This window comes from Grammomys surdaster, unplaced genomic scaffold (assembly GCF_004785775.1).
Source record: "Grammomys surdaster isolate TR1022 unplaced genomic scaffold, NIH_TR_1.0 100, whole genome shotgun sequence".
Lineage (NCBI taxonomy): Eukaryota > Metazoa > Chordata > Mammalia > Rodentia > Muridae > Grammomys > Grammomys surdaster.
Window position 1 is genome coordinate 9,451,269 of NW_021604579.1, and position 15,825 is coordinate 9,467,093.

The following is a 15,825-nucleotide window of genomic DNA, read 5'->3' on the forward strand; positions in this document are numbered from 1 at the left end:
ACATACTCAGAGTACACATATTCAGGTTAAAACCTCATAAATCTAAAAATCACTCTAATAAGTCTAAAAATAATTTTGTAATAAAATAAACAAATGTAACAAAAGGTTAAAGAGACAATCATATGGGGTGATGGTAGAAATAATGAGAAACACTTTAGACAAATTCTTTTCTGAAGAGAGAGAGTAAATTCTTTGTCCCCATCCCACCTCAGGCATGTCCTTAAGTACTTTCCCGGGGGTGGGGAGCAGCTGTTTTCTCTCTGATGTCCAAATGGACTACACCACTAAGGGTCATTTGCAGATAAGGCTCTGCCCCCTCCAGGACGCTCCACTGTGCTGGTTTCCAGGCTGAATCCTGTCAGTGTTTTTCTGTTGCAGACGTGCCAACACAGAGCACACAGGAGCTCCCCTTCACTGCTCCCACCACTGAGACTACGGATCACATTACCCAACCCCCTTCCTGGATGCCCCCTCCCGCCGCCAGCACAAGTGAGTTTGGCACAAGAAATCTCAGAGCAGCAGCTACTTTCTACCAAGTCTCTCTGGCCCTCTGAGAATACAGAAAGTAGTAAGACCAAAGCCATGTGTGCCAGAGGGTCAAGAGGTCCTGTGTGCCCTAGCCATGAAGATCTCTGCCCTATGCAGCTACTAGTATACATAACTATGATCTCTCTCTACCAGAATTTGAACAACAGTTGCTCTCACATAGTCACTTCCAAATCCCTTGTTCAGAAAGACTCATATTTTTAACCCAAGTAGAACTGTCTTTCTGTCTCTCTGTCTGTCTCTGTCTCTGTCTGTCTCTGTCTCTCTGTCTCTCTCTGTGTGTGCGTGTGCGTGTGCGTGTGCGTGTGCGTGTGCGTGTGTGTGTGTGTGCGTGTGTGTGTGTGCGTGTGTGTGTGTGTGTGTAAATCAGGGTACTAGTTGCTCCCAGGCTCTCAGAGTGCTCACTCATTTAGCTGGGGGTCAGGGAGCTATTGGTCTTCTGCTCTCCCTGAATGAAAGACATGAATGTAAGACTTCTAGAATGATCCCCTTCCACAGCAGTAGCAGGCAAGCTAGGTGGTGCCTCCCTCTCCAGTGTACACGCAGTTCTGCCAGTTGGTGCCAGTGGAGCTTACAGATGTCTGCTCTGTTTCCTTCATTTCCCTACTATTTTGTCTAGTGCTGTTACCACCATTTTTTTTAATAAATTGAAAGTCCAACATTTCTTGATTTTTATCTCTTCTCTGCCTACTGTTTACCATCACCCTTCCTTGTCTTTCCGTGCCATCCACACCCACCAGTAATCATGAACCTGAGATTTTATTTTCAGATTTCTGGAGCCATAGGAAAGTTCTGAGTATCTTGAATCTACCATCTTCTCTACACCCCCAGAGGCATTTCTTTAGAGAAAGAAATCTACTATACTATGCTAACGTACTTTCTAGAGGGTCACTTACTACTTGTAATGCTTACTTATTACATAGTTAATATTTCAGATTTCATTTGCCCATGGGCAAATGACTCCATGGGGTCAGACAGCAATCAGTGTAAGACAAGGTTCTGGCAAAGATACAAAGTCACTCATTATTTCTCAAAGGAGTTAAGTATATTTTATGTGGAACATACACAAGTAATAAAGTGGATGTTCTAGTTTGAGAATTGAGAAAGTTGACTTTTATTCTCACAAGATTAATAACAAATATTTAATAACTTTGTAGATTTAAAATGTTTTAACTCATTAGCTGCAGTCTTCTTTCTTGTATCTCCATGAGGTCAAGATGCAGAATTAGAAGACAGCTCAGTACATTTTCCACTAAGATTTAACTGGCTTCTAACAGAGAGAGAGAGGAGAGAGAGAGAGAGAGAGAGAGAGAGAGAGAGAGAGAGAGAGAGAGAGAGGGAGGGAGACTGACTGCTACATTTTCTTTTGACCAGAGAAACTTCTCTTTATTCCTTTTGTTTATTGCACTTAGTGTTTTTGATTATTGAAAATAGAAGCCGGGCGATGGTGACGCACGCCTTTAATCCCAGCACTTGGGAGGCAGAGGCAGGTGGATTTCTGAGTTTGAGAGTTCGAGGCTAGCCTGGTCTACAGAGTGAGTTCCAGGACAGCCAGTGCTACACAGAGAAACCCTGTCTCGAAAAACCAAAAAAAAAAAAAAAAAAAAAAAAAAGGAATATTTTGGTTTTGTCCAGACTTTCATTTTATGGCAGAGTTGTTGTTTTGTCTTGGCATACATTATAAGACTTGTTTGTACTGAAATTTAATGTCATGTCTAGATTGATGCCTTCGGATGAAATTACCTACCCAGATTACAACTGAAAACATAGATCTGAAGAAGGAAACTACTTACATTGCCCATTAAGAAAATATAAAATATTTTCTATAACTATTGATTTGGTCATAATAAATATTAAGCTCCTTTTTTCTGGCTTATGATGGAAAACCCAGAATGTTGTCTCTAACACATGATATTCTTTGCAGGGCTGTATGTGTACATAGATGTTCCTTTGTCTGCACATGTGAGCGCAGGTGTCTGTGTGTGTGTGTGTGTGTATGTGTATGTACCCACAAGTGCATGTGGAGGCCAGATGTTGATGTAGAATATCTTCCTCAATTCCTATCTGCCTTAATTTTTGAGATAGAGTTTCTCATTGAACCTGGAGCTTATTTGTTGGCTAGGCCGGCTAGCTAGCAAGCCCTAGGGATTCCCCTGTCTCTGCCACCACAGCGCTGGAACTTCAGGTGCATACTGCAGAGCTCTACTTTTTATATGGATGCTGAAATCCAGATCCTCATGGTTTGTGTAGTGAGCACCTTATCAGCTGAGCCATCTCTGTGGTCACTGATGCTCTTTGTATCTGGAATATAACCAGACTTAAAGAAGACACTGAAAAACACAGTAAGAAGTCAAGATGTAATATTGACAATGTATTTTATAAAAATAGAAAAGTCTACATAATAAATGATTTTTAAAGTAAAACTTAACTCTTAGCCTTCTACAAAGCAAAATGTGAAAGGAAACATGTCAACCTTTTCCTCCTCCTCTTCTTCTTCCTCCTCCTCCTCCTCCCTCTCCTCCTTTTCCTCCTCCTCCTCCTCTTCGGTTAGAGACAGGGTTTCACTATGTAGTCCTGACTCACCTGGAACTCACTATGTAGACAAGGCTGGCCTTGAACTCACAGAAGCCTGACTACCTCTGCCTCCCAAGTGCTAGGACTAAAGGCCTGGACCATAATGTCCAGCCAACACATTCTTCTTGTTGAAAAAAAAATCATTTTTCATGAAGAACTCTACTGAGGAACAATTTGGTAAACTGGGAAAGTACATTCCCAATAAAAATCTTAGTGCCGCCTATAAGTTCAGGCAAAGGCTGTCTCAAGTTATTGAAGAATGACTTTAAGAAGGAAGGTTCAAGCCGGGCGGTGGTGGCGCACGCCTTTAAGCCCAGCACTTGGGAGGCAGAGGCAGGCGGATTTCTGAGTTTGAGGCCAGCCTGGTCTACAGAGTAAGCTCCAGGACAGCCAGGGCTACACAGAGAAACCCTGTCTCAAAAAACCAAAAAAAAAAAAAAGGAAGGTTCAAATATTTCCTTGTACTGTATGAGGCTAAATTTTTACCCAGTCAATGTAACTATATGATTCATAAAAACTGGGGGCTGGAGAGATGCTCAGAGGTAAGACACTTGCTGTTCTTGCAAGAGAACCTGGGTTTGATTCCCTATATCTACACCCTGCCTGTGGCTCCCAACCACCTGTAACTCTAGCTCCAGGGGATCTGACACCCTCTTCTGGCTTGTAGACATCTGCACACACATGGTATACATACGTACATTCTGGCTCACATATATCCACATACAATTTTTTAATTAAAAAAAATTCTAACCAAGGGTGATGGCAAACACCTTTAATCCCAGCACTCTTGAGTCAAAGTCAAGTGGACATCAAGTGGATCTCTGTGATTTAGAGGCCACCCTAGTCTACATAGTAAGTTGCAGGCCAACTAGAACTTCACAGTGAGACTGTCTCAAACAAACAAACAACGAACAAACAAAAGACTAATAGCAAAGGCATATTTGAAAGTATGAGATAAATAGTTCTAAAATTAGAAACAGTAGGTAGATGGCATTGAACACATTATCAAGAAAGAATATTCACAGTGACCAGCAGAAGGAGCTCATTAAATGTCTCTATAATTCATGTGAGTTCATTCACATTAAAAACACTGTGGAAACAAACAGAATCAGATCTCTGAGTTCTATGCTAGGACTACACAGAAATACTATGCAGAAAAGAAAAAAAAAGGGAAACAAACAACAAACAAAACCCCAAACAACAGACAAAGCAGAAGTAGGAGAGAAACCATGATTTATTTTTAGAGCCTCTTTCACATGAGCTTTTAGACTATGGAATCTAGAGCTATAATTCACTAAGAATAAAACTTTGATCTTTTCAAGAAATCTGTACTAATGGAGCAACATTTTGTTTGTTTTGTGACAGTGCCTCTCAATGTAGACCTAGTTGTCCTAGAACTTACTATGTAGACCAGACTGGCCTTGAACACAGAAAGATCCACCTACCTCTGCCTCTCATGTTCTAAGATTTAAGGTATGAGCCACTATGCTTGGCATCAATAATTTTAGACATCTAGTGAGTTTCTCCCTTATAGGGGAGGGAAAAACGTCAATTCAAGTCCCCGAGTATTGCTTGCATGGTACCTCACAAACCTTGACATGATATTTCATTAATCCCATTAAAAATATTTTTCTGTATCTCCCCGTGATTTCTTGTTGTCAGGGTGTTGTTTCAAAATGTATCATTTCCAAGTTTACTAGTTTCCAATTGTTTCTCATGTTGGAAAATACAGGACACACCCTTACAAAGAATGTGAGCTCTTGTGAGGATGAATTTTCTATGATGTTGATTAGATGCCGTAGATTGATGCCATCAACCTGCGACTTCCACAGTTTCCTTGGGGATCACCTTCATCCTCCCACAGTCTGGAAGAAAGAACTTCAGAAGGCCTTTATGACATCATTACTCTCAGATTCCATTGGTCAGAACTCCGTCACATGGCTTCATCTAATGGTGAGACAGTGTTTTGCCTACAAAGAAGAAAATGTGTTTGGAGGAACAGCCAGAAATCTTTCTCTTCTCTGGAAGAACTTGTATAAGCTAAGGAATGCTAGCTAGCATCATGGGTATACAGTAGAAATTGTAACATTTTGGGGACCACCAATGTCTTTGGGGGAAAATTTTTGTAATTGCTGATTCAATGTAATGAATTTGAGTTCCCTTGGTTCTCTTTCTCTCTCTCTCTCTCTCTCTCCCTCTCTCTCTCTCTCTCTTCCTTCCTTCCTTCTTCTCTTTTTTGTTTGTTTCTTTGTTTGTTTTTTGAGCTGTCCTGGAACTCACTCTGTAGACCAGGCTGGCCTCGAACTCAGAAATCCGCCTGCCTCTGCCTCCCAAGTGCTGGGATTAAAGGTGTGCGCCACCACTGCCCGGCCCTTGCTTCTTCTCTTTCTTCTCTTTCTCTTTCTCCCTCCCTCCCTCCCTCCCCCTTCTCTGCCTTTCTTTTTAATCTCCTTTCTTTATAATTTGAGTAAAAGCTTGTGATTTTACTGTCTTCATAACAAATTCAACTTAGAACTGCATGACAAAGCCCTTTCTCTTATCACTTCTGTTTACAGTGCTGGAATCTCTCAATGCTCTGTCTTACTAGCCAGTGCTCACTTAGATCTGTAGTTAGGCTCAGCACAATCTTCTCAGTAGGTTTACCCTTTTCACAGAAACAATGTTAGTCTGCCATTATAGCCATTCTGTTTCCAATCATAATGCCTTTCCCTGTATTGCTAAGAATTTAATTTGATGTATTGCTAAGAATCCTTGCTCTTCTTGTACTGTGTTGCTTTGTGGGGCTGGTACTACACACATCTCTTGCAGAAAGTCCTGCAGGTCTTAGGAGCAGTCACTGTTGGTTGGGGCACTGTCACCACAGGAAGCTCTGTCACTTCTTGACTCACTTTTAGAAATCACTTTTCAGGTATTCATTATTTTAAGTAAGCTTTAAATATATTAGCGTTCATTATTGGCAGCATCTTTTTATTTCAACTTTTGTGTGTTCTTCATTTTTATACGTTAATTTTTAATATGATAATATAAGATTGTTGATTCTGTTATTCTTTCCCTGAGTCTTGATTTTTTTTTCTGTTGCTAGAGACTACCCCAGGGCTTATGTGAGGCAGGTACTCTAGCACTGGAAGAATTGGATAATATAGAAAAGTTTCTATAAGCCTGTGCCCCGTGACAGCCCATTGATGGTTTTCCTTATTTGTTTTTCATTTTTCTTCTTTTTTTTGTTTCAAAATTTAGAACACTATTTTTTACAATGTTTGAATAGTAGGGAAAATTCAAAAGAATGAAGTAGAAAAAAAGGACAAAAACAAATACCCACACAATCTCCAAAACGAGCGGTTTTTTGTTTTTTTTGTTTTTTTGTTTGTTTTTTTGTCATCTTAGCCTTGTATCTTAAGGATGGAACATTAAGTCAGTTTGTATTTCTACCATAGTCCTGTTCACCCAGAGATAATGACTGTCATAAATTTGATGTATTGCTAAGTATCATGTGCTGGGGTTGCTGAAGTCTCAGTATACATGTCTGCACATGTGTCTATACCTAAGACAAGAAACAACATATTCAGCATTACCTATAATTCCCTTGATATCTGTGTTGGATGTCTGCTTTTGCCCAACATTTTATCTGTGGAATTTATCTTGTTATACTTGGTTATAGTTCGCTCTTTTCCCACTCATTGTACATCTTGTTATACATGGTTGTAGAATCTGCTTTTAAAATTATTCATTCAACCTCTGATGGGCTTTTGTGCATTTTTCAAATAGTGAGCTGCCTCAAACCACACTTCTGTAAACCCTCTGCTACATGTTTCATTAACATGTATGTGGACTTGAGTTGCACGTGTCATTGGTTGAATTGCTGAACTGTAGAGTATCCATATGCCTGGCTATAATGGAGCCACTTTCCCAGAGCTGCTCCCAAAAGTATTCCCAAAGCAGTGGAAGTGACTTCAGATTCCTAGTCCCTTGTCAACAGTCCATATTTTGTCTTTTTCATTTTCCCCTTAATATATTGGATGTAGTGTTCATGACATTTTATTTGTGGTTTAATTCATACTACATTTATAATTAATAAGGTTTATTCATGATTATTGGCCATATGGGCATTTCCTCACTTTTTAAAGTTTCTGATGTTATCGTCATTTTCAGTACATTAAAACTACTTCTTATTCATTTTTATTTTAATTATAATATTTTAATTTATTCTTTGAGAACCCCATTACCAAAAGAAAGAGAAAGTAATAAAGAAGGAAATCTAGAGTAGGGCGGTGGTGGTGCACGCCTTTAATCCCAGCACTTAGGAGGCAGAGGCAGGCGGATTTCTGAGTTCGAGAGTTCGAGGGTAGCCTGGTCTACAGAGTGAGTTGCAGGACAGCCAGGACTACACAGAGAAACCCTGTCTCGAAAAACCAAAAAAAAAAGAAATCTAGATTTAAAATTTTTTTATTTTATTTTTTCGAGACAGTGTCTCCCTGTATAACCTTGGATTTCCTAGTCTGCACCATGTAAAGCAGACTGGTCTCAAACTCACAGAGATTGGCCTGCCTCTGCCTCCTGAGTTCTGGGATTAATAGCATGCCTTAAAAGAAATAATATGTTTAAAGGTTTATGTTTATTTTTCTATCTAGACGTGTGTGTGTCTATTTGAGAGCATGTGCATGTGAGGACAGGAATCTGCAGAGGTGTGGCAGATCCAGATGTGTGAGTTCCTTGAGAACTGGAGTTGCAGACAGTGTGGGCTGCCTGGTGAGAGTCCTGGGAGCCAACTCAGGTCTTCTGGAAGGGCAGCAAGTACTTCTCACAACTGGACCACCTCTCCAGTCCACAAGAAATATCTTCCTCTTGTTTGCTTGTTTGTTTGTTTGTTTGCTTATTTGTTTGTGTCAGGGTCCTGGAATTCTCTCTGTAGACCAGGCTGGCCTTGAACTCACAGAGTTCCATTTGCCTCAGCCTCTCTCATGCTGGGATTAAAAGTGTGCACTACCACCGCCCAGCTAAGAAGTATCTTTTTTTTTAAAAAAAAAGTGTGTAATCCAAAAGCTCTACAGTGCTGATACTGAGGAAGTCTGCACTCAAATTTAACACTACTGCTCACATGTAACTTATTTAATAACTTTCTAATTTGGGCCATTTATAGTCTTTTTGTGTCTAAAATATCACTTTGATAAATAGCCTTATAGTAAAATTTCCATATCAATAATTCTAGAATGGGGGGCTGGAGAGATGGCTCAGTGGTTAAGAGCACTGACTGCTCTTCCAGAGGTCCTGAGTTCAATTCCCAGCAACCACATGGTGGCTCACAACCATCTGTAATGTGATCTGATGCCCTCTTCTGGTGTGTCTGAAGACAGCTACAGTGTACTCACAATAAAATAAATAAATCTTTAAAAAAAAAAATTCTAGAATGTAGATTTGTTTTTGTTTTGTTTTGTTTTGTTTTGTTTTGTTTGCTTGCTTTTTGAGACAGGTTTTCTCTGTATATCCCTGGCTGTTCTGGAACTCACTTTGTAGACCAGGCTGGCCTCCAACTCACAGAAATCCTCCAGCCACTTCCTCCTCAGTGCTGGGATTAAAGGTGTGCACCACCAATGCCTGGCTGAATGTAGATATTTTCAAACTCAGTAAGTTACAATATGAGGGGTACTATCTTGAAGCTAGAAATCACTTAGAAAATTAAAAAACAAACAAAAAAAACCCATGGTACTAAAGAAGTCTCTTAGTGGGGGAAGGGGAGGGTGTTTGTTTGTTTGTTTGTTTGTTTTGTTTTTTCGAGACAGGGTTTCTCTGTGTAGCCCTGGCTGTCCTGGAACTCACTCTGTAGGCCAGGCGAGTCTCAAATTCAGAAATACGTCTGCCTCTGCCTCCCAAGTACTGAGATTAAAGGCGTGTGCCACCACTGCCCAGCTAAAGAAGTCTTTTGAAACAAACAAACACACAAATAACGGGAGCAGAGAGGTGGCTTAGCAATCAAGAGCACTGACTGCTCTTCTCAAGGACCTAGATTTGATCCCTAGTACCCACATGGGGGCTCACAACCATCCTAGTTCCAGGGGATCCAACACTGCCTTCTTGCCTTTGCAAGCTCAAGGCACTCAGGTGGTCCACAGACACACATGCAGGCAAAACACCTATACACATAAAACAAAAATGAAATCTAAAATTACCATGTGAGTAAATATTGCTTGTTGAGCATACTCCCCAGGGCTCTCCACCCTCTTTTTGTCATTCCCCCCCCCATTAGTTCCTCTGTCCCCCTAGATAGCTTCACTTCTATATACATGATTTTGTGTCTCCATACACAGGAGCCATGAATACGAGAAAGCACGATGTTTGTCTTTCTGACCCATCTCCATTCGCATCCATTTTCCTGTATATAGCATAGCTTTTCTCATCTTAATGCCTTAGAAAAGCTTCCCTGAGTGTTTGTGACTACACACACACACACACACACACACACACACACACACACACACCCCTCTGTTGTTAGATACCTAGGTTGGTCTATGAAAGCTTTCTGCAGTTTGCCTTATGCTTGCATATCAGAGTTCACTCTACTTACATCATAATTTCTTAAGTCTTATTTTTTTTATAAATACATTGAGATGTTTGCTAGCAAAAAAAAAAAAAAAAAGAAAGAAAAGAAAGAAAAAGAAAAGGACAAAATCAGAACCCTGGCATGAATTACTGCACAGCTTTGGTTCTGTTACTGCTTTTACATGGTCTTCAATTTTGCTGTCTCTAAAGTGAGATCCCTATGGGCTTTCCCAATTCTATTTATGATGTGTCCTGTATTGTTCTCTAACTCTGGGTCTTCCCATTTATTTGGACAGTATAGGACTAAAATTCAGGCTCCTCAGTTTCTTGGTCAGTCTTAATGTCACATGTTATCTCATTGTAAACATTACATCATTAACTTACCTAGTGAGTAAAGACGTGCATGAAATGATCTTTTACCATGTATTTCTATAGGTTTCTTTAGTCACTTAACCTATTTTCTGGCTGCTGGTGCTGTTAGTCTGGGAATTGGATTCTTTGCTTTGGCATCTGCTTTGTGGTTCCTGATTTGTAAGCGAAGGTAAGGCTTTATTAGAAAGTTTGTCTGTGTTTTTGTTATTAAAAATTCAATGAAAGGCTTTTTTCAATAACTGTTAAACTTAAATAACTATGATAGAATTAATTCTATAATCTAGGGTTTGGTTGGAGACCATTTGGTTGGAAAGGCTTTCTGTGTAAGAAGGTTGGATCAGTGGTTCTCACCCTTCCTAATGCTGTGACCCTTTCACAGTTCCTCATGCTGTGGTGGCCCTCAACCATAGTCGTTTCCATTGCTACTTCAAAACTGTAATGTTGCTGCTTTATGAATTGTAATGTAAATATCTGATATGCAGGATATCTGATATGTGACCTCTGTGAAAGGGTCGTGTGACCCCTAATGGGGAGAGGGCACAACCCACAGGTTGAGAACTGCTGAGCTAGAGAGATAACGGCAGTCTGTGTGTTGAAAACCTGAGGAATAACAAATCCTATTTTACATGGAAGACATGGATCTGGTTGTAATCTAATGCTAGAAATTAAGGGTTACCTTCCAGTTTGGAGGTTAAGGCATGACTGAAGGGAGACCCCCCTTTCTTTAGGAGCCAGTTAAGAGAACTGACAAAATCTTCCAACATGGTCTAAAAGTGCTCTCCCTCCAGAAACACACAAAAGATCAGTTGACACCTTCTTTTCTTTTTTAATTTTTTTAAAAAATCATTTTATTTGTTTACATTTCAGATGATATTCCCCTTCCCCAGTTTCCCCTCCACAACCCTTCCATACCATCCTCTCTCCCCTTTGCTCCCATGAGGGTGCTTCTCCACCCACCCACCTACTCCCACCTCACCGCTTTAGCATCTCCCTAAACTGGGGCATCAAGCCTCCACAGGACTAAGGACCTCCCCTCCTATGGCTGTCAGATAAGGCCATCCTCTGCTACATATGTATCTGGAGCCATGGCTCCCTCCATGTATACTCATTGGTTGGTGGTTTAGTACCTGGGAGCTGTGGGTGATCCAGTTAGTTGATATTGTTCTTCCTATGGGATTGCAATCTCCTTTAGCTCCTTCAGTCCTTCCCCTAGCTCTTCCATCGAAGTCTCCAGGCTCAGTCTGGTGGATGACTGTGAGTATCTGCATCTATATTGGTCAGGTGCTGTCAGAGCCTCTCAGGAAACAGCCATACCAGCAGACTCCTGTGAGCAAGCACTTCTTGGCATCAGCAATAGTGTCGGGGTTTGTCTGACCCCTTCTTTTCAACTCTAAAATTTTGTGTTTCTATTTACTTAATCTGCTCAGAATTTGCATTCTGGTATTTTCAAAAATAGAAATTCTAAGTCTACCTTCTCACATTTTCTCCCAGTGGGCTCAAGCCTCAGCAGCTCTCTCTCCACCATGTACAAGTTAGAAGTATTCATTTGTTCATTATTTCAGCAAATATTTAATAAATGCACAATAAAACATGAATAATAAAGGAAAGTATTTGTTGGCTATCTTCTACTGTTATTAGAATTGAGGATACAACTGGGAACAAGGCAGCAAATGTTCTTGTCTCCTGGACTTGACAGGAAACAGATGATGGGCAAACACAAGTAGACAAGGAAGGACTGTACAAGGACTCTGTTCAGTCTGAGACTAGAGTTAAAAGAATAAGTCTTCTTAAATGCCTTGTGTAAAATTTCCTAAGGGCCAACAAAATGGCCTTGCACATAATGGCCCTCACCACGGCACCTTGGTGAAAGGAGAGAAATGACACCATGACACCCATGGATTGTTCTCTGACTACCGTTTGTGCATTGCACTCCACGATACATGCACACACATACACTAAATAAAAAGTTTATAAATACATTTTTTTTAAAAAAAAAAAAAGCTTTCTAAGCTGAAGGGGTAACAAATACCAAGACTCCAAAAGGGGGCATGATCATGGCATTATCCAGTTATCAGAAAGTTCAATGTCAATAATTAGTAGAGAGAAAAATAATTATGAAATTGAAGAGTCCATAGGAATTAGTAGGCATTATATTATAGGGAATTGATTTTATTTTTTTGTGCCATTGTGAGGTGTTTAAATGAGAATAGCTTTCTCATTCGGATACTGAGTATTTATGATATGCTAGGCACTGCTCTAACTGCTTTATATATAGTTTCATCTAGATTTAGCACCATGTAGTACAAGCAATATTATACCCAACTTAAAGACTATAACCAGGCTTGATGGCATGTTTTTGTAATACTTGGGAGGCTATGGCAAGAGGATGAAGAGGCCTGGTTAGCCTGAGCTACATATTGAGACTACCTCAAAAAAAATTGAATATGATAATTCATTTTGTTCGAGGCCAGCCTGGTCTACAGAGTGAGTTCCAGGACAGCCAGGGCTACACAGAGAAACACTGTCTCAAAAAAAAAAACCAAAAAAAAAAAAAAGGATTAAAAAAAAAAAGAGAATTCATTAATTCATTTCTCTTGACACTTGGGAGGATGAGGCAGAAGTTGAAGGCTGGTCAGCAGTACATAGTGAATTTGAGGCTGTCTCCTTTAAAAACAAAGGAAAGAAAGAAAAAAAGGAGCAATGACAGTCAGTTTTCCTGCTAGGTAAATATCTAAGAGAGACTTGTTAGATCACATGGTTCCTTTTGTTTGTTTGTTTGTTTGTTTGTTTAGATGGAGTTTTACTGTGTTGCCATGACTCAGCTGTAACTCACTATGTAGACCAGGCTAGCTTTGAACCCACAGTGATCCTCCTGCTTCTGCCAAGTGCTAGGATGTGCCAACAACACCCAGCACATTTTAAGAGACTGCTGATAATAGTGAGTGTTCACTCCTAATAAGAAGGTATGTCCGTTCTGGCTGATATTCCAAAAGATGTTTCTCTGTGAAGCCTGGCTTTAATGGAGCAACTAGAAAGGAGACAGGCAAGTGAGAAGCCTAGCTTTCATCCACGGAGAGAGGGGAGGATGTTTTGAACTAGTGTGATCAGAGGAAATGAAAAGTAGGAGCTGGACCTGTGATGTCTTACAGGTACAGTGTGGACTTGATAGAAAGAGCACATTAAGTCAGGAGAGAAGACAGAGGTGACAGGACTAAGGCTGACACCTAGGACTTTATCACGAGCAGCTGAGAGGTTGTGCCATTTTCTGAGATGGGAAAATTATCTTAATGGTGATCAATTTGGAGGGAGAGACGATAAACTAGAAGTTGTGTGTTCAGTGTGAGTTTAAAAGCCTACTTAAAGTCCACAATGGATGTTACAGTTGGCTGTGTCAGTGTGACCTGAGAAGCCAGAATGGAAGATAAGGTGTAGTGAATCTAAAGTCATAGAACTGGGTGAGAAATGTTACAAGAAGGTGGTGAGAGCCAGTTCTACTGAAGTCTGAAGTTGAGGAAGAAGAGGACAGAGAGGTGGCTTTGATTTGGGGAGATGGAGGTCATTTAACCTTCATGAAATGCTGGTTCGATGATAGGTTTGGAGACCGATCCTTGAGAACAATGAGATGTGAGAAGATGGAGAAAGTAATAGCTGTCTCTCTCAAGAGGAGTATGCCTGTGTGTGTGTGTGCGTGTGTGCGTGTGCGTGTGTAAAACTGGTAAAGGGAATAGCAGCTAGAGGAGCACATAGAATTTTATTAGGTGCTTTTATAGCACAGTGACTAAAATATTTGACACCATAACCTAAGGGAGGAAAGACTTGTTTTGGCTTCTGGTTTCAGGAAATTTCAGTCTGTCACAGGGACAAAGACGTGGCCACATTCATAGATTCAGGAATGTGTGGCAGAGGCTCCTCACAGCACTGTGGATGGGAAAGAAGAAAGCTATCAAACTCTACCTCCTACAGGTCTCACCTCCCCCAGGCAGCACTGTCATCTAGGCAGCACATGATCACAGCATGAGTTTGTGGGTAACATTTTAGATACAAGTCAGAACAGAAGTCAAAGGAGTGTTTTTCTTCTCAATGTAGACGACACACTTGGCAGCACCCTCTTCCTTTTCCCTAACACACTTGAACGATCACCAATTCTACTTTTTCCTCCTAAATCACTCACATCAATTTTAACTCATTAAGCACCGCTGCCACCCTCTCCAAGTCCTTGTCCTTCACGTGGACTACTGCAACGGTTCATAGCTGACCCCTGCCACCAGGGGTAAGCTTGTTTACTCTCTTCACCACACCTCAGCCATACATTTTCCAAATGCAAACCCCCTCAGATCACCCCATTCTTCTCTTCTGTGACCACTGTTTTTCAAAGGACTTCCCATTGGTTTGGGGATAAAGCCAGGTGCCATATCTTTTAATGTCCCACGTGATCTGCACACTCCATCCCATGACCTACTTTCTGTCTTGCTTTCTGTGTTCCTCCTACATGGTGGAACTCTTTGTGTTTGATATTCCATCCTTCTAGAATAACATCCCTCCCACATCTCCCCCTTTCTACTAAATTTTACACAATCTTATTTTTCAGCAACCTAATTCAACCACCTTTTCTTCAGGAAACCCTTCACTGACCTGTCTAGCCAGATTGCCTCCCTTTATACCAACCCACACACAGTGTCTGGTGACTTTCCTCATTGGCACATACTTTCTGTGGTCATATTGTCTATCTCTTGGGGCTTTTTTGTTTTGTTTTGTTTTTGGTTTTTCGAGACAGGGTTTCTCTGTGTAGCCCTGGCTGTCCTGAAACTCACTCTGTAGACCAGGCTACCCTCGAACTCTCGAACTCAGAAATCCACCTGCCTCTGCCTCCCAAGTGCTGGGATTAAAGGCGCCTAGACTTTTTCTTAGGCAGGCCTTAACTGTGTAGTTGAACTGGCTAAAACTCACTAGCTAGCACAGGTTGCCCTCTCCTGCCTCAGCTCCCGGCTCTGGCTTACAGGTGTGAGTCACTGTGCCCAGCTCTCCTCTGTGTCTTTTTGTGGCTTTGACAGCTTTCTTTGTATCATTGAAAAATGTTGCCAGGCTGTGGTGGCGCATGCCTTTAATCCCAGCACTTGGGAGGCAGAGGCAGGGGGATTTCTGAGTTCGAGGCCAGCCTGGTCTACAGAGTGAGTTCCAGGACAGCCAGGGCTATACAGAGAAACCCTGTCTTGAAAAACCAAAAAAAGAAAGAAAGAAAGAAAGAAAGAAAGAAAGAAAGAAAGAAAGAAAGAAAGAAAGAAAGAAAAATGTCCCATTGCCTGCCATTCTTGTTGTATTAGTTAGAATTCTCTAGAGGAAACAACTGAAAGATTGTGTATATATATACACATATATGCATAGGATTTATTAGAGCAGCTCATAGGCTCTGGTCTGACTATTCCAATGATGGCTGTGACCTAGTGGAAAGTTTAAGAATCCAGTAGTTGTTCTGTCTACATGGCTGGATGCCTCAACTGTTTATAAATATCCACAGAAGTAGATGTTAACACCACCATAAGAATGAGCTTTTAAGAAACAATGAGGGCAGCCGGGCAGTGGTGGCGCACGCCTTTAATCCCAGCACTTGGGAGGCAGGGGCAGGCGGATTTCTGAGTTCGAGAGTTCGAGGGTAGCCTGGTCTACAGAGTGAGTTCCAGGACAGCCAGGGCTACATAGAGGAACCCTGTCTTGAAAAAAACAAAAACGAAAGGAAGAAAGGAAGAAAGGAAGAAAGGAAGGAAGGAAGGAAGGAAGGAAGGAAGGAAGGAAGGAAGGAAG

The 15,825-nt window shown here is 41.0% G+C and overlaps 1 protein-coding gene across 2 annotated transcripts in view; it reads left to right on the forward strand.

Moving 5' to 3' along the window:
- Nucleotides 1-4,994: 4,994 nt before the first annotated feature.
- Nucleotides 4,995-15,825, forward strand: part of CUNH1orf185 (chromosome unknown C1orf185 homolog) — a 20,647-nt gene continuing 9,816 nt past the window's right edge. Inside the window, exons 1-2 of one of the 2 annotated variants that reach the window (XM_028788205.1) lie at nucleotides 4,995-5,073; nucleotides 10,090-10,195. In XM_028788205.1, coding sequence (XP_028644038.1) covers nucleotides 5,058-5,073; nucleotides 10,090-10,195 — 122 coding nt within the window. In that variant the 5' untranslated portion in view covers nucleotides 4,995-5,057. The other variant, XM_028788207.1, reaches the window with a different exon arrangement.